Source organism: Thermothielavioides terrestris, chromosome 5, assembly GCF_000226115.1.
Source record: "Thermothielavioides terrestris NRRL 8126 chromosome 5, complete sequence".
Classification (NCBI taxonomy): Eukaryota; Fungi; Ascomycota; class Sordariomycetes; order Sordariales; family Chaetomiaceae; genus Thermothielavioides; species Thermothielavioides terrestris.
This window is the reverse complement of record NC_016461.1, coordinates 278236-297562: the sequence shown is the minus strand read 5'-3', so window position 1 is coordinate 297562 and position 19327 is coordinate 278236. Positions and strand designations below refer to the sequence as shown.

The 19327-nt window shown below is 60.5% G+C and overlaps 5 protein-coding genes across 5 annotated transcripts; 2 read left to right on the top strand and 3 right to left on the bottom strand.

Annotated features, from left to right (window-relative positions):
* Positions 1-248: 248 nt before the first annotated feature.
* THITE_2120641 (uncharacterized protein) lies at positions 249-3718 on the bottom strand. Its single transcript, XM_003656166.1, has one exon. It carries the CDS (start codon positions 3467-3469, stop codon positions 410-412), a length of 3060 nt encoding a protein of 1019 aa, XP_003656214.1. The 5' UTR covers positions 3470-3718; the 3' UTR covers positions 249-409.
* Positions 3719-5400: 1682 nt separating this feature from the next.
* Positions 5401-7799, top strand: THITE_2081050 (uncharacterized protein). Its single transcript, XM_003656165.1, has 3 exons — positions 5401-6082; positions 6156-7396; positions 7530-7799. Exons 1-2 carry the CDS (start codon positions 5529-5531, stop codon positions 6640-6642), a joined length of 1041 nt encoding a protein of 346 aa, XP_003656213.1. The 5' UTR covers positions 5401-5528; the 3' UTR covers positions 6643-7396; positions 7530-7799.
* A 2356-nt stretch (positions 7800-10155) lies between these two features.
* On the top strand, positions 10156-12701 carry THITE_2120635 (uncharacterized protein; the record flags this gene model as incomplete). The annotated part of the gene is made up of 3 exons (XM_003656164.1): positions 10156-10306; positions 10510-10542; positions 10611-12701. The coding sequence occupies 3 exons, from the start codon at positions 10159-10161 to the stop codon at positions 12593-12595; spliced, it is 2166 nt and encodes a 721-aa protein (XP_003656212.1). The 3' UTR covers positions 12596-12701.
* A 1393-nt stretch (positions 12702-14094) lies between these two features.
* Positions 14095-16591, bottom strand: THITE_2120632 (uncharacterized protein). The gene is made up of 2 exons (XM_003656163.1): positions 14919-16591; positions 14095-14828 (listed from the first exon to the last, which is right to left on the bottom strand). The coding sequence occupies exons 1-2, from the start codon at positions 16498-16500 to the stop codon at positions 14251-14253; spliced, it is 2160 nt and encodes a 719-aa protein (XP_003656211.1). The 5' UTR covers positions 16501-16591; the 3' UTR covers positions 14095-14250.
* A 1725-nt stretch (positions 16592-18316) lies between these two features.
* Positions 18317-19320, bottom strand: THITE_2120631 (uncharacterized protein). The gene is made up of 2 exons (XM_003656162.1): positions 18928-19320; positions 18317-18861 (listed from the first exon to the last, which is right to left on the bottom strand). Exons 1-2 carry the CDS (start codon positions 19014-19016, stop codon positions 18441-18443), a joined length of 510 nt encoding a protein of 169 aa, XP_003656210.1. The 5' UTR covers positions 19017-19320; the 3' UTR covers positions 18317-18440.
* Positions 19321-19327: the final 7 nt, after the last annotated feature.

Here is a 19327-nt window from a genome sequence, read left to right as displayed (position 1 = left end):
GTTCAAATGAGACAACCGCTTGCTGGAAAACAATCCCACGGGCAGTTCAAGTCCAGGGAGGTGAAATGAACAGATACATCCATACATTTGACGCCCGATATCAACACCAAGCCCCTCGGCAAACCAGCTGCGGCCTTTTTGAGAATACCAACCTTTACACCGTCTTCCCCCATCCCATGATCATATCCAGCCTGTTCTATGATGCAGTGCAGTACAGCGTCGTCATGCAAACTCGTGCAACATGCTCCCAACCAGTTACCGGCCGTTCCATGCTAGTTCATCCACCTCATCATACAAGCCATCCCGTTGTATCCAAAAAGAGAGACCGCCGCCCAAGCCAACTCCCTCTCCCCAGATGCCCGCTTTCCTCCCCAACCCCAACCCCTTTAAAAAAGAAAGCCTCTCCGCCTCACCGCAGCCCGCCGGGCCCCTTCTCAACCACAAAGCGCACCGGCTTCCTAGCCCGGCCGGCGGGCGCGCCCCTCGGCGGGATCACCGGCCGCAGCACCGGTCCCGGGCCGAGCGGCTGCTGCGCGCTCTTCTGCACCGCCAGCGCATTCTTCCTGCCCGTCGCTGTCGCCGCCGCCGCCGAAGCAGGCGCAGAAGCAGCCCTAGTAGTAGCAGTACCACCACCACCAGCACCACCCACCCCTCCATTCTCCGCGCGCTCATCATACCCCCACCTACTGACGCCGCCGCCCGCCAACCAGCCACCGAGGTTCTTACACTGGCTCACATCCAACCACTCAAGCCGGCTGCAGCCCTCAAGCACATTCTCAACGCCGTTGCCGGTGACGCGGACGCATCCGCGCACGCTCAGGCCGCGCAGCTCATTCAAATGCAGCGCGACACACCCGAGGCTGGCGTCGCTGACGGCGCTGCCGCAGAAGGCGACGCGCAGCTCGCGCAGGGCGGGCAGGCCGAGGGCGACGACCTCGGTGGCGGTGTCGGACAGGGCGCAGCAGAAGCTGAGGTCGAGGTGGGTGAGGGCCTTGGCGGCGCCGACGAGGGCGACGATGGCGTTGTCGGACAGGAAGGTGCAGTCGGCCAGGCAGAGGCGGCGCAGCGCCGGAAAGCGGTGCGCCGACCAGGCCTGGAAGCCCAGGTCGTTGATCGACGTGCACCGCGTCAGGTCGAGCGCTTCGAGGCGGGCCGAGGCGTGCGCGGCGAGGTGCGCCATCGACCGGTTGGTGATGTGCTTGCAGTACGAGAGGTTGAAGCGGCGGAGCGAGGGGCAGCCGATGGTGGTGCCCGGGGCGGGGCCCGGCGGTTGGGAGGCTGTTGTTGCTTGTTGGGATTGGGATGGAGGCTGAGGGGAACCACGGCGGGGTTGCTTGGTGGTGGCGGCGTCGGTGTCGCGGGAGGGCGGCGGCTCCGGAACGACCCAGCCGACGACGCGCGCCAGCAGGTTGTCGCCGACCTTGCGGCAGTTGCTCCAGTCGACCTCCTCGAGGCCCTTGGCGAACTCGCTCATTTCGAGGATCTGCGACGCCGACACCTCCCAGACGCTGCGCATGCGCCACACCTTGACATTGCGCCCGCACGTCTTCCACAGCGCCTGGAAGCCTTCGTCGGTGATGTGGAAGCAATTGCTGATGTCCATCTCGACGGGCCGCGCGCCGATGAAGGGCGCCAGCACGTTGGCCAGTGACCAGTCGGTCACCTTCCGGTTATACGGTCGGAGGTCGACGTGCGTGCAGAGCTCCGGGCTCGACGTCAGCAGCTCGCGCCACTTCCTGCACACGATGCGGAGGCGGATCAGCTCGGCTAGCTCGAGCTGCTTGAACACGGCAACCCAGACGTCGTCCGGGAACGCCGGGCGCTGCTTCCTGCCCTTTTCGAGTTCGGCCTGGGCGAGCGTGCGTGCACGCTTGGCAGGCAGCGGCGAGTCGTCGAAAGAGACCGGGGATACCGGGGACAGGAGAGGCGGCGCTGGCGCCACGGGCGGCACCTTGATGCCGCCCACGATGACGCTGGAGTCCGTCTGCGGTGTGGGGGGCGCCAGGGAGTTGCGCCGCCGGTTACGCAGGTTCTCCATGTCGACGCTCAGGAAGGGGTCGGGATCCGACGGCCGGCGTGTATCCGCCTCGTCGTCGACGGTCGGCGCGGGTGTCTTGGGCGGCGTGAGGGTGACGCCAGGCACGGCCGCCTGCTCATCCGCGCCGGCTTGCTTCCCGCCGTTCGACTCTGCCTCCTCCATCGTGACATCCTCAACCGGATGGAAGCGCTCCCTGGCGGTCTCCTCCACCTGGGACTTGAGCTCGGGCGGACACCTTCTCCATAACTCGTCGAGCGTGGCGCCGGGGATCATCAGACACTCGACGTCGGTGACTGACCTCACCGTCGCCGTGCGCCACTCGGACAGCCCGAGGCTCGCCACCTCCCCGAAGTACTGCCCTTGTTTTAACCGCGGCCGCGCATAGGTCGATTTTATGGTCCTCTTGAGCGTCTGGCTAGGCGGCTCCTGCACCACCTCGGCCTCGCCGCGCACGATGAAGTAGATGTCGTTCCCCGGCGCGCCCTGGCAGATAATGTCGGTGAAGGGAGGGTACGACTTGGGCTGCGCGCTCAGCCCGAGGAAGTGAAGAATGTCGGAGGGAAGGGCCGAGAACAGCGGAAGCTCTTTGAGCGTCCTGCGCACGCTGACGTATCCGCTGCCGAGCGCACTGCCGCTGATGGCCGGGTCCTCGACCACGCCCGGGCTCGGCGACTTGCGCTTCTTGGTCTTAACCACCGAACCCTCCTCGATGACGCCGACATCACCAGTGCGGACCTCGCCCGGCGCGGCCTCGCGCGCCAGTTTCGCGCCGCTGGTGTCGGGCAGCTTGCTGGGCTGCCCGCCATCTTGGCGCTTCTTCCGGAGGATGGCCAAGCGTTCCTGCGCTTCCTGGCGGATGGCCTTCTCCATGTCTGGGTATTTTGGCAGCTCGGCCTTCAGGTCCTCCTTCTTCAGGACGAGCAGCAGGCATTTTGTCCGCGCGATGATGGTCGCCGTCCTGGGCATGTCCATCAGCACGCCAATCTCGCCAAAGAAGGCGCCCGGTTTGAGCTCGGCGTAGACGGCCTCCCCGTCGCGCGACGTGACGGCGACGATGCCGCGGACCAGCCAATACATGGCCATCGCCTCGTCTCCCTCGGTGAGAATATGGTCGTGCGGCGAGTGTATCTGGGGCCGCAGGTGGGCGCCGATGGCGGCGAGGAAATCCTCGGGGGCGGACATGAAGAGCGGGAACGATCTGATGCGGTCGACTAGGTCGAGGGGCATGTCGGGGATGGTCGAGGCGGTCAGCGGCGAGGGGCGCACAGGCCGCGACGGGTTTGTCTCGACGTTGAAGGACCGCAGTACTGACGACACCGAGTCACGCGCCTGCTGGCCCGCCTGGGACGATGCCGCACCATGGTGGGCATGGTGATGCGCCAGGGCGCGGTAGGGCGAGGGCGCGGCGGGCGGCGTCCGACTGCGTCGCATGACGTCTCAAGCTCGCCGGGAGGATGGCCTCCCAGGTGCCGAGGGCCGGCGGTGGCTGGCGAAACGGTTTCGAACTGCTCAGCAGCGGAATTGCGGATGGTGTTTCGTGCGCCGCGGTGCCGTACGTTCTGGAGCAGCCGGCGGGATCGTGTTTAGGCGAGAGTGCTTTCATGCTATTGCCGCCCAAACCCACAGCGCCTTCCCCACGCGGGGACTTCAGAGATGCGAATTTATGCGCCCGCTCCCACGCCCTACCCGCGGCGCTGCCGGTGAGGGGGAATTCGATGATAGTGCGCGTGGTATGTTGGAGAATTGGGGAATCGGGGTTGCGGCGAAAAAGGGCGGCTGGGGGTTTGCTGTTGACCGCGCGGGGTGGCAGCTCGCTCTCTCGGTCTCCTTCGCCTTTCCTTCGTCCTCCTCTCCTGTGTCTGGTGCGATGGATCAAGGACGGTAACGGCGCTTAGGAGGGTTCGTGTTGATGACCACGCACTTCGATATGGCGGCCTGGACTAAGATTCGGGATAGACGGAGTAAGGGAGTCTGACGGGAAACTTGGTGGTGAGTTCATGCCTTCTCCCTCTGTTTGGCCCGATCCTTCTCAGGCACCGCTTACATGGCGTGGCGGGAGGAGTTGAAACGCGAGGAGAAGCGCTAGCTGGAAGCCCGAAGCTGCAAATAGCAAGATGGGGGGTAATAGTCGCTCGGGGCGCCTGGATCGCAATGAATTGGTCGTCGAAAATGGCCGATTCGGCGGAAATAGGGCTCGCAAAGATTGGTGACTGAGGGGGATGAACTCAAGCGACGGTCGCCGGGTTCAGTTAGTGCGGTAAGCCAAGGTCAAGAACGTTCCCGTGGGGATGCAGTGAACGCTGCTAGTGTGGTGTAGCACCCCCGGGACGGCCCCGCCTGACGTCTCAGTTGGGGAAAACGCGGGGTTGAGCTGCAACCAATGGCACCCTCCGAATTGTCACGGCGCCGTTGACGTTAACTATTGGGCGCCGCTCGCAACGGAACAACGGGACCGCGTGGAGCTTCAACAGCACGCACTCAGGGCTGAGGAGGGAGAAGGCGAGCCGGAGGACATGGCGCTGCGGCAAAGGACCAGGAGGCGCACGAGCCGGTCGGATGCGTGCGGCGGCCAAAGGTGCCAGGGTGCAATGTGGGCGCGGTTTGCGCCATGCGGGTTTGCTCTGTTCCAAAGTATGGGTCCGTATCCGCGTTCCGTACTCTGCCCAGACGGGAGAAGGGGAAGTCTCAAATGTCCCAGCGGCGATCGTCGCGACCAACGTTAGCTGTAGCTGAATTCCCGGCACTGAACGCCGGCTCGTCGCGGAGAATCAAGGTTGCTCGTCCATTGCAATGATGGTGATGCGATGATGAATCTCTGCGGGCGGCGCCGCAGAACGTACTGTTAATAGTCAGGTTAGGTAGCTGGGCGTCTCCAAGAGCCAGAGCTGCGAGCAATGCGCAGCGTGAATCCGGGGTGGCGGTGGGGCAAAGTGGAAAACAGAAACCACTGTATGTACACTGTGTACGAAGCAGTGTATGGACGGAATACATGACAGTGCACTCCGTCCGGGATATTCCGCTATCTGGACTTGCTGGGTCGCGCTCCAACAGAGAAACCCAGAAACTCAAATGCCTGGGAGACAGTTCTACAGCCAAAACACGCACATCTTGGCCTCATGTTGTGGTTTCACTGCGGCGTCAAGCCGGGGGGTAACTTCGGATTTAGGACACTGTTGCGTGAGTCTGAGTGCGAAGCGAACTTATCCGCAGGAGCCTCTTGTGGTACCGTCCGGGGTTAGGGTCTCGTCCGAAGCAGCAGGGGTGGTCGAAGCTTCCGGAAAAAGCTCGGACACTCACTCCACACAACTCTATTTAGCTAAGCAGCAAGCAGGCCCGCCACCATCCAACGTCATCCGGAATCCCGACCGGCATCACCCGCAACCTCTCCTGCATCAAAAACATCGAAAGAACTCGACGACGACACCATCGCTCTCATTTGTTTGCTTCCCGCCTTCTCGTGCACAGCGAACTAAATCAGAGACGCCGGAAAATGTCGTTCATCTTCACGATCCGCGCCGGTCCCGCGCGACTCGCAGCTCGGGCGCCGCAGCTCGCCGTCCGCGCGTTCCACCAGTCCGCCCCCAAGAACAGCTTCTTCACGCCGAGGACTGCCTCGCTGGCCTTCCGCGCCAGCACCAAGAACTCCAGCAACGGCATCCTGTCGCGGCTTCAGGGCGCCTCGCGCGGCTACCACGCTCAGTATGACTCGGTCTACGTCGACCCGGCCGCCCGCCGCGCCGAGCTGCTCCGCAAGCTCCTCATCGGCGGCGCCATCTTCGGCGGCACCCTCGTCACCGCCAACGTCGTCTTCAACCGCGAGACCCGCGAAGATGGCGGCCTGCCGCCTTATGAGCGCTCCTACCTCAACCGCACCTTCCTGCACACCGGTCTCGGCGTCGGCATCATCGGCCTGACGGCCTACCAGATGGTCCAGAGCGGCTTTGTGTACCGCATCATGGTCACGAACCCGTGGATCGTCGGCATCGGTGGTCTCGCCCTCAGCATCGGCAGCATGGTCGCCACCCGCGCGATTGAGCCCGAGAAGTGAGTTATCAACCCGCCCGTGTCGCCTTGTCGCACTGCAACTGTCGGCCAGCTACTAACGGATTCCCTGCAGCTACATCCCCAAGTACGCCTGCTGGGCCGCCTTCAACGCGACGCAGGCCGCGCTCATCGCCCCGCTGATGACCATCGCCCCGCCCGCCCTGCTCGCCCGCGCCGGTCTGTACACGGTCGCCATGATGGGTAGCATCTCGTTCGTCGGCGCCACCGCCAAGCAGGACAAGTACCTCTACATCGGCGGGCCGCTGCTGGCCGGCGCCGCCATCGTGGCCGTCTCCGGCTTCGCGCCGCTGGTGCTGCCCGCCACGGCCGTCCGCACGCTGGCCTTCACCGAGAACCTCTGGCTGTACGGCGGCCTGGCCCTCTTCGGCGGCTTCACGCTGTACGACGTGCAGAAGGTGCTGTACCACGCGCGGGCGGCCCAGCGCGGCGTCATCAAGGAGGACCCCATCAACGAGAGCATCAGCCTTGAGCTCGACTTCCTCAACATCTTCATCCGCATGGTGCAGATCCTGATGATGCAGCAGAACCGGAGGAAGTAAGAGGCGCGCGCGGTAGGGGGATGGGTTCTGTGAGATTGGAGTCTGGTAGGGACGGTAGGGACAGTTGGTTGGCTTGATCGATGGGATAACAAGCGAGCAATTCTCTACTCGGTGTTTTCTTTGTTTGTTTGTGTCTTGCAGATTTGCCGCTCATTTTGGGGGCAGGGAGGGAGCTAAGGCATCGGTACGCCGAGCCGTTGTATCAGCTAGGTAGTCATTTCTGGCCGTAACCAGATCGCGACAAAAAAACATGCAAAAACATTTTAAACTTGCCAACCGCAACCAATGCCTACAACAACCGTCAAGCATGCCACCCAGTATTCCGTACATATCATCCACTGCCGTCCAACAGCCTCCCTCCGCAACACCCACCTTCCTCTCCCCATCGCTGTAGGGGCCGCAGCTCACTTCAAGTCAGGAAAATTCCTCAAAAAATGGCTCGGACACTCGTAGCCCCCGGGGTTCTTCTGCAGATACAGCTGGTGGTACTCCTCGGCATCCCACCACCGGCCGGCCGGCAGGATCTGCGTGACGATGCGCCCGCCCCACCACTGCGCGTTCGCGCGCGCCGTCACGTCGCGCGCCGCCGCCTCCTGCGCCGGCGTGTGGAAGAAGATGCCCGACCGGTACTGCGTGCCGCGGTCCGGCCCCTGCTGGTTAAGCGTCGTCGGGTCGTGCATCCGGTAGAAGAATTCCAGGAGCTGCGTGTAGCTGATCCGGCTTGGGTCGTAGAGGAGTTGCGTTGCTTCCGCGTCTGTTGGGTCGTGGCATGCCGGGGGTTAGTCAGGTCTGGTCTGCTCTGGTCTGATCGGTTGGGGGGTGTTTTTCAGGGTTTCCCCTGTTTGCTTGAAATGCAGAGAGGGAAAAGAAAAAGGTAGGCTACGCACGCCCCGTGTTGCCGCTGCACACCAGCTTGTACGACGGGTCGGCCGTGTCGCCACCGATGTAGCCCACGCGCGCGTCGTACAGGCCCTTGTCGCCAAAGTGCTTGCGGAAGAGGTGCTCGACGCCCCAGAAGCAGCCGGCCGCGAAGGTGGCGCGCTCGGCGCCCTCGGGCGCCGTCATGGGCGCCGCGGGCGCCAATGCGCTGCCGGAGGGGGAGATTCCCATCTTGGTCGACGTCGTGAACGGGCGAAGCAGGCGGGTGAGGAATCGCGGGAGCGAGGCGGCCATGCGCTGGATGGAGTTTGCGGGGCGGGACGGCGGGCGTTGAACTTAGGTTCTTGGCGGGGTCTCGGGTGAATTTGGAGGGGCACAGGCCGGAGGAATTGCTTGTGTTCGGTGATTGGGGTTGATTTTGGCCGGAGCTTCGGCGGTGACTGCACAGAAGGAGCCAAGACGCGAATTGAAATCGAGGTCGAAGTCCTTCTTAAATTCGACAGACGTTTGTTGCTCCAACTAATACGGCAATTTTTGATTCCAAACCGGTGCTTAGCTCCCGGCGCGCTTTGTGACGTCTGCAATTCCCAGGGGTTGAGTGATGACAAATGCCGGGGCCGGGGTGGCTCGCACCCGGAGTGCGGAAAGGTGGGGCTTCCCTTTCAACCCTCTGCTTTTTGAGCCTTTGGGCGAATGGGCGCCCAGGCTCCGCCGCAACACCATCAGCCGTCACTAAGGCGACCCTTATCTTCGCCACGAGGGTGCCACTAGGCACCGACCTGCCGGCAGCGGGCGAGTCCATATATTGGCGAAATCATCCGCGACGAGGAATAACACGGCGTCCGGCCTAATAGATCGACTAAGCTGGGTCGCTTAATCCGCCTGTTGTGTCGGTGTTCGCCTCCAAACCAAGAGGCTAGGCGCGGAGCAAATCCGAAGTTGCCCTCCTCTGGTTGCGAGCCATAGTTTCACCCTTGGGACAGGTCCTGGCTAGGATCATCTACTATAGGTAGAACGCTACCAAAATACTTGGAGGATATAGTCTTTCAGCTAATCTGCTGACACTTAATCTACAAGGCGAAGGTAGCTTTGCATGGAAGAAATAATTTATAGAGGCTTGTTTGTGTAAGTTAGAACGTAAGCGCACTGGACGCAGCTAGGTGGCGCGCCAGGACCCTTCGGTCTCGGTGCCCCCAGGCGGCGTAATCTCGTTCTGTCCATCCTGTACACAGGATTCCATAGTTGAATGTATGTACAGAGTACTGGAGTGCCCTCTGAGTGCGCATGTCTGGTCACAAGGCAGTCCAGGTGTCGAGCACCGCACCTGAGAGCTTTGGGCTCCATTCGCCAGCGAACCGGCCATGTGAAGGATTCTGACGGGGAACGGCAAAGCGACGTCCACGGAAGGCCCCGTTCGGCGATGCCGGTTCAGAGGCCTGGCTGCATGGCTATCTGCCCAATCGTTGACTGCCAAGTCGCAGCCTGACTCCCGTGTCGGTTCACTGCCACCTCATGCATGCTATGCCCCGCGCTCGCACGGCTCAATACACTTTCTTGTTTCCAGTCCTCTGCTTCCTCCGGGGCTCTTGCTGTCTCAACCATCGTCTTGCTGCATTGATATCGGCTGCTGCTACCCTCCGCATAAGCTCTTTTGCCTTTCAGGCCACCGGGTGCGATGGGACTTCTGGAGCACCTGCAAAACCGCAGAGGAGGAGAGAAGAAGACCGGGAGGGAGAAGCTTCCAAGGAGCGGGGAAGATGAGCGAGCTGGTCCCAACCACGGCCTCGGACCACTCGTGCTTTTTGACAACATTGGCCAAGGCGACGCTGGGGCGGGCGCCCTCGGAACCGACGTTGTCTTTGTACACGGCCTCCATGGCACCCGGCTAGGGACTTGGTCAAAAGGAAACGTCTGCTGGCCGCGCGACTTGTTACGATATGACCTGAAGGACGTCAGGGTAATCGCCTGGGGCTATGACGCGAGCGTCGCCAACGCCTTCCGTCCTGTGATCAAAGAGAGCATCTTTGGCCACGCCAATACTTTACTCGAGGAGCTGGCGCAGCTGCGAATGGGAACGGTATGTTCATCCTTTTTTTTTTTTTTTTTTTTTTTTTTTTTTTTTTTTTTTTTTTTTTTTTTTTTTTTTTTCCTCCTCGAGCTTGTTTCAAGAACTGATAAATTTAGGCCGAGCAGACAAGGCCAATTGTTTTCGTCTGTCACAGCCTCGGTGGCCTGGTTGTGAAGGAAGCACTCATCAAGGCGGCCGCCTACAACAAGCATGAGAGACACCCTGACTTGGGCGCCATATATGCGCACACGACTGGCGTCATTTTCATGGGCACTCCTCACCGCGGCAGTACCAAGGAGACGTACGGCGAGATTCTGACCAAAATCGTCAAGGTCGCTCTTCGTCAGCCAAATGATCAGCTCCTCCGGACGCTCAGACCGGACTCGCACATCCTCGAGAACCAGCGAGAACAGTTCACCACAATCTCGTCTCGCATGAGTATAGTATGTATCAAGGAGCTGGTCAGGACGGCCATAGGCCTTGTACGTTTTTTTCTCTTCTTGTCTTATCCAAGGCTCCGTCATGTTTTTTCTGACCCTTCACTCTAGATTGTCCCGGAATCCTCGGCCATGTACGACGGATTCAACGTTCGTCAAGGCGCCATCAACGCGAACCACATGGACATGGTGAGATTCGCGTCGAGCCAGGACCCAGGGTACAAGAAGACTCTCGGTTTCCTCGTGGAGCTCTGTAATGCCCGTCCAGCAGCGCAGCAAGGTTCGTGAGGCCCTGGGCCTTTTCCTTTTCCTTGAGTCTCGAACAGCGAGACCGACCAGAGGCATGGCTGCTCGGCTGTTGTAAGCCACCTGATCGCGACGGGCAATACAGCCCTGCGATTACTGCTTTTTCAGGGATCGCTTGCCTGGTCCATCGTCGCTGGCAGATGTCTCGGTGGAGTGGCAAAGCTAACAAATTGCCAGTGGTGGACGAACGAGTCCATAAAAGAAGTGATAGTGAGAGTTCCCGAGTGTCGACCGACGACATATTAATGCCTGCATCTGCTGATCATCATGTATTGAAGAGATTTTGGAACTCCTGAATTTTCCGTCCATCAACGAACGCGAGCTGGCCATTGAGGAGGCGTACAACGACACATGCACCTGGATAATGGACGACCGGCCTTCCGACAAAACGAGCAATCGCAGCACAACCCGATTCAAATCGTGGCTCAGGAGCAACAGCGAGTCGATCTTCTGGATCAGCGGCAAAGCGGGCTGCGGTAAATCGACGCTGATGAAGTTCATCTACCAGCACGAGGATACGGCAGCGGCGCTCGCCGAGTGGGCGGGTAGTAAGAAACTGATCAAGGCGGGGTACTTCTTCCTGGACCGCGGCAACGACCTGCAGAAGTCCCGAGAAGGGCTGCTTCGAAGTCTCCTGTGCCAGATCCTGGGCGAGCGGCGAGATCTCGTCCCTGTCGCATTCCCTACCTTTTTCGGCAGCGTGCCAGTGCCACCGACATCAGCGACCATCAATACCTGGGAGAGCTTGAGCCGCGCCTTTGATGCCGTGCTAAAGGGCCTGACGGACTCGAAAGTGTGTCTGTTCATTGACGGGCTGGACGAGTACCGCATGGTGGAGAGAATGCACGAATACACGCCGGAGCAGCTCGACATCATCTACGACGGCACCAAGGAAGACGAGTCCTGGGGGCTCAGCGACTGGATCGTGGCCGGACACAAGGACATTGCGGAGCTCGTTCTCCGGTTCAAAGACAGATCAAACACGAAGATCTGTCTTTCTAGCCGCGAACTCAATGTCTTCGAGCAGCGCTTTGCCGGTCTTCCGCGACTCGAAGTGCACCATTACACGGCCGGGCCGATCGAGCAGTATTGCGAGGGGCGCCTTTCGAAGGAGGCCCCCGGCCTTGTCGATCGCGACCGCTTTGTCTCGACCATTACCGCGAAATCGCAAGGCGTGTTCCTCTGGGTCCGCCTCGTGGTCGATATGCTCGTCGATGGGACTGCCGACGGCAACACTCCGAGCGAGCTGTGGCAGACCTTGGAGAGCCTGCCTGGGCGGCTCGGTGGGAAGAACGGGCTTTACATGCGGATGATGCAGAACGTGAAGGCAAAATATCTCCCCGAGGCCGAGAGACTGTTTCAGATTGTCATGCACTGGCATTTTATCAGTCAGTCAGGAAGAGTATTCCCTCTGAGAGGAGACATGGACATCATCACATTGTTCTTGGCTGAAGAAGGTCATCGGGAAACCGGCGGCAACGGGGGTTTGAGAGCCAAAAGGGAGAAGTTTGCCCCTGAGACCTGGGATGGTCTGCGCCCCCGCTGGACTGAACGTGAACGACGCCTGAAGAGTCGATGCGGCGGACTCCTAGAGGGGTGCGAGGGCGTTCAGTTCATGCACCAGACGGCCAAGGAATTCATGTCCCGGGAATATATATGGAACGCCATCTTTCCCAGATCCAACGGCTTTGTTTCCACGGCCGCCAAGAACCTTGCCATCCTGAGCGGACTGATTCGACGTCTGAAATGCTGCCGGGAGGTCACCTTGGAGGCCCAGCGGATTCAGAGGGAGGAGTCCCGTGGGGGCCCAAAGCAACATGACTCTGACGCCCCAAATCCGCATGTGGCTGACTACAGACTTCTACATAATGCTCTCTTGGTCGCTGGCCACACTGCCTTAGACCATTTAGAGGGCGAAGACTACGACGATTTCGAACAGCTGGTGGATGAACTGGATGCCACCGGAAGTTATCACGCTTTGCCCCAGGGAACTGAGATCACATATCCGCCCCGCCGTGACTGGGAGAAGATTTTTTTCGGTAGAAGTGGCTGGCTCGGGGCTTTACTCGATAAAGTTAGAAAAGAGCGGCCCGCAAGAACCGAGACCGACCACTACATTGGAGATCATGGTCCCACTTCATCCCCATCAATACATTGTCCACAGACTCAAGGGGAAAGGAATTCCTCAGCCGCAGCTCCAAACATTGCTTCGGGTCGCTTCCGAACCGTTTCTCCTGTCTTGGAAGGGGATAGAGGGCGTTAGCCTCGCGGGAACCACGTGTGCCTAGGTTGTGCGCGTGCTGTTCGCAGAGGGTGCAGACCCAAACGGCAAGCTGGACGAGAGCGACGATCGAAACTCCGAGCCTAACAAAACGGACAGTCCCCACGAAACTTTTGTGCCGCCCCAGGGCTTCACCGTGTGGACATCCTTGGTCCGCAAGGCGTACATAGGAAGACGGGTATATTCCCGCAACCATGCGCTTTATGGGCGTCACCTGTTGGCCATCATGCAGCTATTCCTCCAGAATGGCGCCGATCCGACGGCGCGGTTTCTGGGGAGATCCGACGAGCTCATCACTGTACGGGAGGCGATTGAGGAGATTGTGGATCAGTGTTCCTTGCTCGATGAACTTGGAAAGTTCCCGCATATCGTGGCTCTCCTTCAAAACAAAGAGTGCGAGGCAGGGTGGGCATCCTGTCCGTCGCTCTACGAGTATTGCGGTGATACATGGGGTTGTTGAGCTTATTCGGCACGAGCACCGTGCTGGAGGGAGATGGAGACGTTTCCGACGACCGTAGCGCATTCTGGTACTAGGCCGACACATAGGGCGACATGCCACCGTCGTTTGCAATTGTAATGTCTCTCCACAACTACCTTTCAGAACCCAAGCTACAGCCTACACTGAGTGGAAATCCATCTAACTTCGTTCTCAGTGTGAGAGAGCCAACCAGCTGCCGACAATATACCACCACCTCACCAGTTGCTCTTTTTTTTTTTTTTTTTTTTTTTTTTTTTTTTTTTTTTTTTTTTTTTTTTTTTTTTTTTTTACCGAACAGGGTCGTCAAGGTAGGCTGCTAGCTTCCAGGCCATGGAGAGTCTCGGACGTATCGTCGAAATTATCCTTATAAATGTAGTGTGGCCGCCAGCGCTCAGGGCATAGATAGGCTTGTTAAATACACATCCAAGAATTCCTCCTCAAATGGAATGAGGCGTGTGTGCTCGACATTACTGACACATTATCTCGATGCTCAGCTTCGCTTGGAGCGTAAGCCTGCGCGCCAATTTCGCTCCCAGCTGTCATACCTCCGTTCGTTACCTCCGTAGGCAATGAACACGAGCGTAATGCCGTGTCGCTCAGCCGTTATCCTTGGCCGAAGCAGCAGCCGACTCTCCAACTCCAAGGCCGTTCGCCGCCGGGACCCGCAGCGCCGCCTCCTGACAGTCCTAGTGCGCATCAACCCATTAACCGTAGTCGTCAAGGCCACAATGGGCGTTGTGTGTTCCCCTGCGAGCCATGTCCACCGCTCGGGTAGGCCCGGCCGCATAGATCAGATGTCAGGGCCCAGGCCTACAGTCTCAGGATGCCGGCTCCGTCGAAAATGGTGATCATTTATTCATTCACATGAAGAGGATTAATATCCAGTGGCACGCAGGCACGCGAAACAGAACCACCCGAGATCTTCTCCGCTAATAAATGCCAATAACACATACAGTGGCCCCGACGAAGACTGTTTCCTGAACTTCCATCTTGCCCAAGTCTAGAAGTTCCCAACCGCAACGCCATCATGAATGCACGGTGTGTTACCTCTGAACCCCAATCTCCAATAACCAAATCTTTGAGACGAGAGAGAGTCAAAAAGAGAGAACAAAAGGGAAAGAAAGAGAGAAAGCAAGAGACATATAGAGTGAGAGAGAGATCACAGGAACATGTTCCTGCTCTCGGCGTCCTTCTTGCTGGCCCCCGGGGCGGTGTAGTCGACGCCGCTGAGGCTGGTCAGGTCGCTCTCGAACATGGCCTGGATCTTGGTGATCTGCAGCAGCTGCTTGAGGTCGAGGCGGACGCCGTCGAAGGCGGCGAGGCTCTCGGCGGCCTTGATGGCGTTCTTGATCTGGCGGCCGTTGAGGTCGGCCTCGGCGAGGGTGGCCAGGCCCTTCTCGTCGATGTCGACGCCGCCGGGCACCTTGCGGCAGAAGTTGCGCCAGATCTGGCGGCGCGAGTCGACGCTCAGCTCCGTGTACCGGATCGGGATGTGGATGCGCGACTTGAAGGCGTCGTCGAAGGTCGTCACCCGGTTCGTCGTCAGGAACAGGATCCCGCTGTAGTACTCGAGCACGCGCAGGAACACGCTGACCATGGCGTTGCGGTGCAGGTCGTGCAGCGACCGCCGCTCCAGGAACACGTCGGCCTCGTCGATCAGCAGCACCGCCCGCCACGTCGCCGCCATGTCCATGATGCGCGATAGCGACCGGTCCAGCTCAGCGCTGGTGATTCCCACTGTAAATGCTGCGTTAACCCCCTTCCAGGAGACGGGGAAGAGAGAACAGGAAAAAAAAAAAAGGTCTGGAGGACGGGAGGAAAACTTACAGTCACCGGACGAGACCATGTACAGCGGCCGCCTGACGAGCTCGGCGACGCACTCGGCGGTCAGGGTCTTGCCGACGCCGGGCGGGCCGTGCAGGACGCAGACGAGGCCCATGCCCTTGCCCTTGACGATGTCGTTGAAGGTGTCGCGCTTCTGGGCGTGGGTCGAGACGAGCGCCTGCACCGTCTTCTTGATGGCCGGGTCCAGCACCAGGTCCTCGAAGCAGCGGGAGTTCCACTCGATCTCGGACAGGTCCTCGACGAAGAACTCGAGGAAGCGCTTCGCGGTGAACGAGTAGCCGCGCACGGTTGCGTTGGTCAGCATCGCGTCCTCGTCCGACAGCCGGTCGAACTGCGGGGTCCCGTCGGCCCCGGCAAAGCTGAGCTGGGCCAGCGCCTTCTTGCGGCTGCGCTCCATCCTGGACGACTCGCCGCTGGTCACGACGAAGGAGTCGTTGGGCTCCATCCGGTGGTACGTCTTGCAGTCGATCATGACTCGCCCCGTGACGCTGAAGCGGGCGTAGCCATCGGGCATCTTCTTGATGGCGATCCCGTTGTACGCGAGCAGGTTTTGCCCCACGTAGCTCTCGAACTTCCTGCCGCGAGCGAGCAGCTCCTCGCGGACGTCTTCGGCATCGTCGAGCAGGTCGAGCGGGATCACGCTCAGCTCGCCCAGCTCCCGCGTGCCCGGGTACTTGGAGATGCTCAGCTCGATGCGCCGCGTACCCAGCCGGTGGCCGTCAAAGTCGACAAACTCGGCCAGCAGGTTCAGGCTGGGGTTGAGCTCGTTCGTGTCGTACCATTTGCTGTGGACGCGGAAGGCGCGGTTCTGCGTCAGCAGCTTGCAGTACACGATGGTGCCGGGCGGGAAGAGTGTCCAGGCGCAGTCATAGGCGATGACCTTCTGCCCCTGGGTGGTGCACCGCTCGTAGGCGGCGATTTCGAGCTCGAAATGCGTTTTGATCCAGTTCAAGAGCAGCTTCAGATGCTCGAGAGACTCCGGGTCGTCGGCGAAGCGCTTGAAACCCTCCGTCTCGAGCTGGGCGCGGTAGTGGAAGAGCGAGTAGTAGGGGGCCTCGATCTGGACGTCGTCCACGTCGATGGGGTCTCCTGGGTAGTTGCCGATGACGTCGGCGAGCAGCTGCCGGAGCGGTTGCGGATTGACGTAGAGGCTGTGGCCCTGGAGCTCGTTGTCCGAGTTGTATTTGCGGACCAGGCAAAAGGCGAACATCCTCCACCAGTCTTTCTGCTTCGGCTTCTCGACCTCGGCCTTGCGCTCGGTGAAGTAGATCTCGTCGTCGTCATTGTATCTCCGGTCGAGAGGCTTTATCTCGCACTTCATGGTCTGGTCTTGGGGTGCATCCTCGCTGGTCTCGCTTCCGCTGCTGCTCTCAACCTCGGTCTTGTCGTCAGACCTGGCTTCACCATTCACCTCGGCGGGCGGCCCGTTGTCTTCTTTGGCTGAGACGCCGTTTGCCGGCTTCTCGTCTCCATTCTTCAAAGGCTTGTCGTTGACGGCGAGGATCTTGAATGCCTGGCCGGTCTCCCCTGCGGGAGAGACTTCGCTGAGGATCCCAGGCGCCATGGCGACGGAGCGGGAGGCTGGTCCGGAAGTGGACCAGGGCGGTGAGACCGGGTCGGGTTTAAGCTGAGTCCTACTGTTGCTCAGTCCTTCACCACAACGTGGAGGAGATATGTGTCGCCGAAATGTGATGGGAACAAATGGAGAAAAAAACAAGCCGTCGGTGTGAGTAAGAGATGCAGGCTTTATAGATCCACGCTGGGAGAGAACTGGGGGGTAAACGGAGAGCGATCGAGGGGTGCTCTTGGGGGACTGGGGCGCCAAAAAGCACAAACGTGGGCGCAGGCGGGCGGACCATGCAGCGAGTCGGCCCTCAGGATGCGATGGGCCTCATATCCAACACAATACAGCATGGATAATACCAGCCCGCAAGCAAGATCGTCGCCCCGGTTGCATTAGTGCAGGCAGCAAGCAGGCGATTTCCTTTTGACGACTATGTGTGCTGGGATCGCGCTTGGTTCAAGGCAGCCCGACATGGGTCAAGTTCGGGCTCGGACGCTCTTGAGGGCTGTGACTCGTCGCTGGGGCTGACACCGGTCCGTCCCGTTTGTTGATGTTAGCGCACTAGTGAAGTTAGGCGTTAGGCAGAACCGGGGCGAGCGGTGCGCCAAGCACAGCCGCCTTGGACCGATGCGGCATTGCGGGTGAAGAGGCAGCCGGCTGCCTGCCTGCCTGCTGCCTCCGGCAATACAGTCAGCAAGGCCGCGGCCCGAACGCTCCCCACCCCCGCCCTCGCGTGCACCCTGCTCATGCGCCAGGCCCGCAGCGTGCCTGGAGGTCAACCGAGTTCCTCCGATATCTTACCGGGCACGGCCCACCTTCGTATCGGCGTACCACAGCGCACGAATCGCATTTTCGACCATTTTTGACCAAGGGAAAGGCAGCCGGCATCTCTGGTGAACCAGAGTTGTTCCGTCTCTGACAACAGACAGCGCGTCCGAGAGCAGCCATTCAGCATGTCTCGTGCAGCGCTGCGGTGAGACGGCCCCACCACCGGCGCCGTCCCCGGCCGTGACTCAAACCTGCCCGCCCCACCCGACTCCGAGTCCTCAGCGCAGTCATCCTTCCCTTGCTCACAATCTCCCCGATCCCTCCAACCCCCCAACCAACAAACCTGGATCAAAACGCACAACGGAGAAACATCAACACTACAACTTCAGCCCAGGCACCCCCTCCCCCTCGCCCCTTCCACCACGCATCCCATCTCCATCTCCCTCCCCACCGCCCCTCCCACCCTCCCGTTCCTCCTCTAGCACGACCTCCCTCCGCAGCCGAACCTCCACCTCCCGCGGCCGCCCGCCCTCGGCAAACCGCACCAGCACCACCCGCTCCGCGTCCCCGCCCCGCCCCGTGCCCCGCAGCTCCGGCCCGGGCCGGTCCAGCCCCAGCACCACCCGGCCGTCGCGCCGGCGGGCGAACAGCGCGGTGGGGCTGATCACCTTGCGCGCCCAGGGGATTTGCGCGGTGCTATCAGCACTGTTGTTGCTGTCAGATGGGGCGGGAGTGGTGGTGGTGGTCGGGGTTCGCGCGAGGAAGGCGAGCAGCGCGGCGCGCTGGGCTTGGTAATCCTGTTCCGTCGGCGGGCGGTGAGGGGGAGTTGAGGATGATGAGGGAGATAGTGCTGGTGGTGCTAGTGATGAGCGTAAGAAGCCGGCGACGAGGTGGAGCAGGTAGAACTGCGGCGGGAAGAGGATGATCTCGCCTGCGCGGGCGCGGGCGAGCCACGCGGCCGCGTCGTCGAAGGTCGCGGCCGTGTGCTCCAGGCCGCCGTCGGCTGTCGGCGTGGGGATGATGGTTTGGCGCTGCTGGAGCACCTCGCTGGCGGGGAGGGCCTCGGGGGAGAGCGGGAGCATGTACAGGTACATCTGCGTGGTGAAGCGCCTCGGCTGGCCGGGAGGGGTGATCCAGCGCGTGAAGGGGATCAGGTTGTCTTTGCGCGGCTGTTAGTGGGGCTCACCAAGGCGGGACGGGACGCACCAGCGCCAGTCAGTGTGCGGTGACATACCGACGTCGGGCTCGCCCCCCAGCCCCTCGAGCCACTCGGTGAACCTGATCTTGTTCCCATGCACCTGCTTCCTGCCTGCCTCTCTCACGTCGTCAGGCACATGCAACAGGCCTTGGTCCCGGCTGCTACCTGCTTTCTTGGCCAGCAGGATGCCGCTTTCCTCGAATGTCTCGCGGATGGCAGCCAACCGGTAGGCTGGACCATCCTCGTGCAGGAGCGGGCTGTCTGGGGCTGGCAGAGGGCCGTCGTGGTAGGCCGAGAGGTTGCCGCCTGGAAAGACATGCGCAGAGGCAAAGGCGCTTGAGGTGTGAACCCGGTGGAGGAGAAGCACTTGATTTGTCGGAGAAATGAGCAGAACGCTGGAGGACATGTTAGTGCTGCTACCGAGCAGCGTTGCGCCGCATGTCAGACCATCAGAGACGAACCTCGAGCTCGGTCGGGGGGCTGCCGGCGGTTTCTTGACCTTCTTTTCCCCCGCCATGCCTCCGGTTGGTCCCTGTCCCTGAGCCGGCATTTTTGAAAAGCGTCGACTATGTAGTCCGGCTAGATGTGCTGTCCCGGCCCCGCGTTTCCCGCTGCCCGTTACGGAGCGGGAATTGAACTGTACGAATGAGCCGAAAGAGCGCGCGTGAATGGCCACTGGACAGCACGTCGCCTTCGTTGACAGGGTCCACAGGGTCGGCGCACGCTGTATTGCGAAATTACCTACTGTGCATCCGGTTCGCACAGTTGTGAAGACAGACATCCTCTGAGAGGACGGGCCTTCACAGAAGGCGGGATGGCAGGTTGTGTGAACGATGCAGGTCACATTGCACTCGGCACTCG

Coding starts and splice junctions, on each gene's coding strand:
- THITE_2081050 (XM_003656165.1), top strand. CDS start 5,529: ATGTCGTTCATCTTCACGATCCGCGCCGGTCCCGCGCGACTCGCAGCT. Junction 6,083..6,155: donor CGCGCGATTGAGCCCGAGAA/GTGAGTTATCAA, acceptor GATTCCCTGCAG/CTACATCCCCAAGTACGCCT.
- THITE_2120631 (XM_003656162.1), bottom strand. CDS start 19,016: ATGCCGGCTCAGGGACAGGGACCAACCGGAGGCATGGCGGGGGAAAAG. Junction 18,862..18,927: donor GCCCCCCGACCGAGCTCGAG/GTTCGTCTCTGA, acceptor CATGTCCTCCAG/CGTTCTGCTCATTTCTCCGA.
- THITE_2120632 (XM_003656163.1), bottom strand. CDS start 16,500: ATGGCGCCTGGGATCCTCAGCGAAGTCTCTCCCGCAGGGGAGACCGGC. Junction 14,829..14,918: donor CATGGTCTCGTCCGGTGACT/GTAAGTTTTCCT, acceptor CAGCATTTACAG/TGGGAATCACCAGCGCTGAG.
- THITE_2120641 (XM_003656166.1), bottom strand. CDS start 3,469: ATGCGACGCAGTCGGACGCCGCCCGCCGCGCCCTCGCCCTACCGCGCC.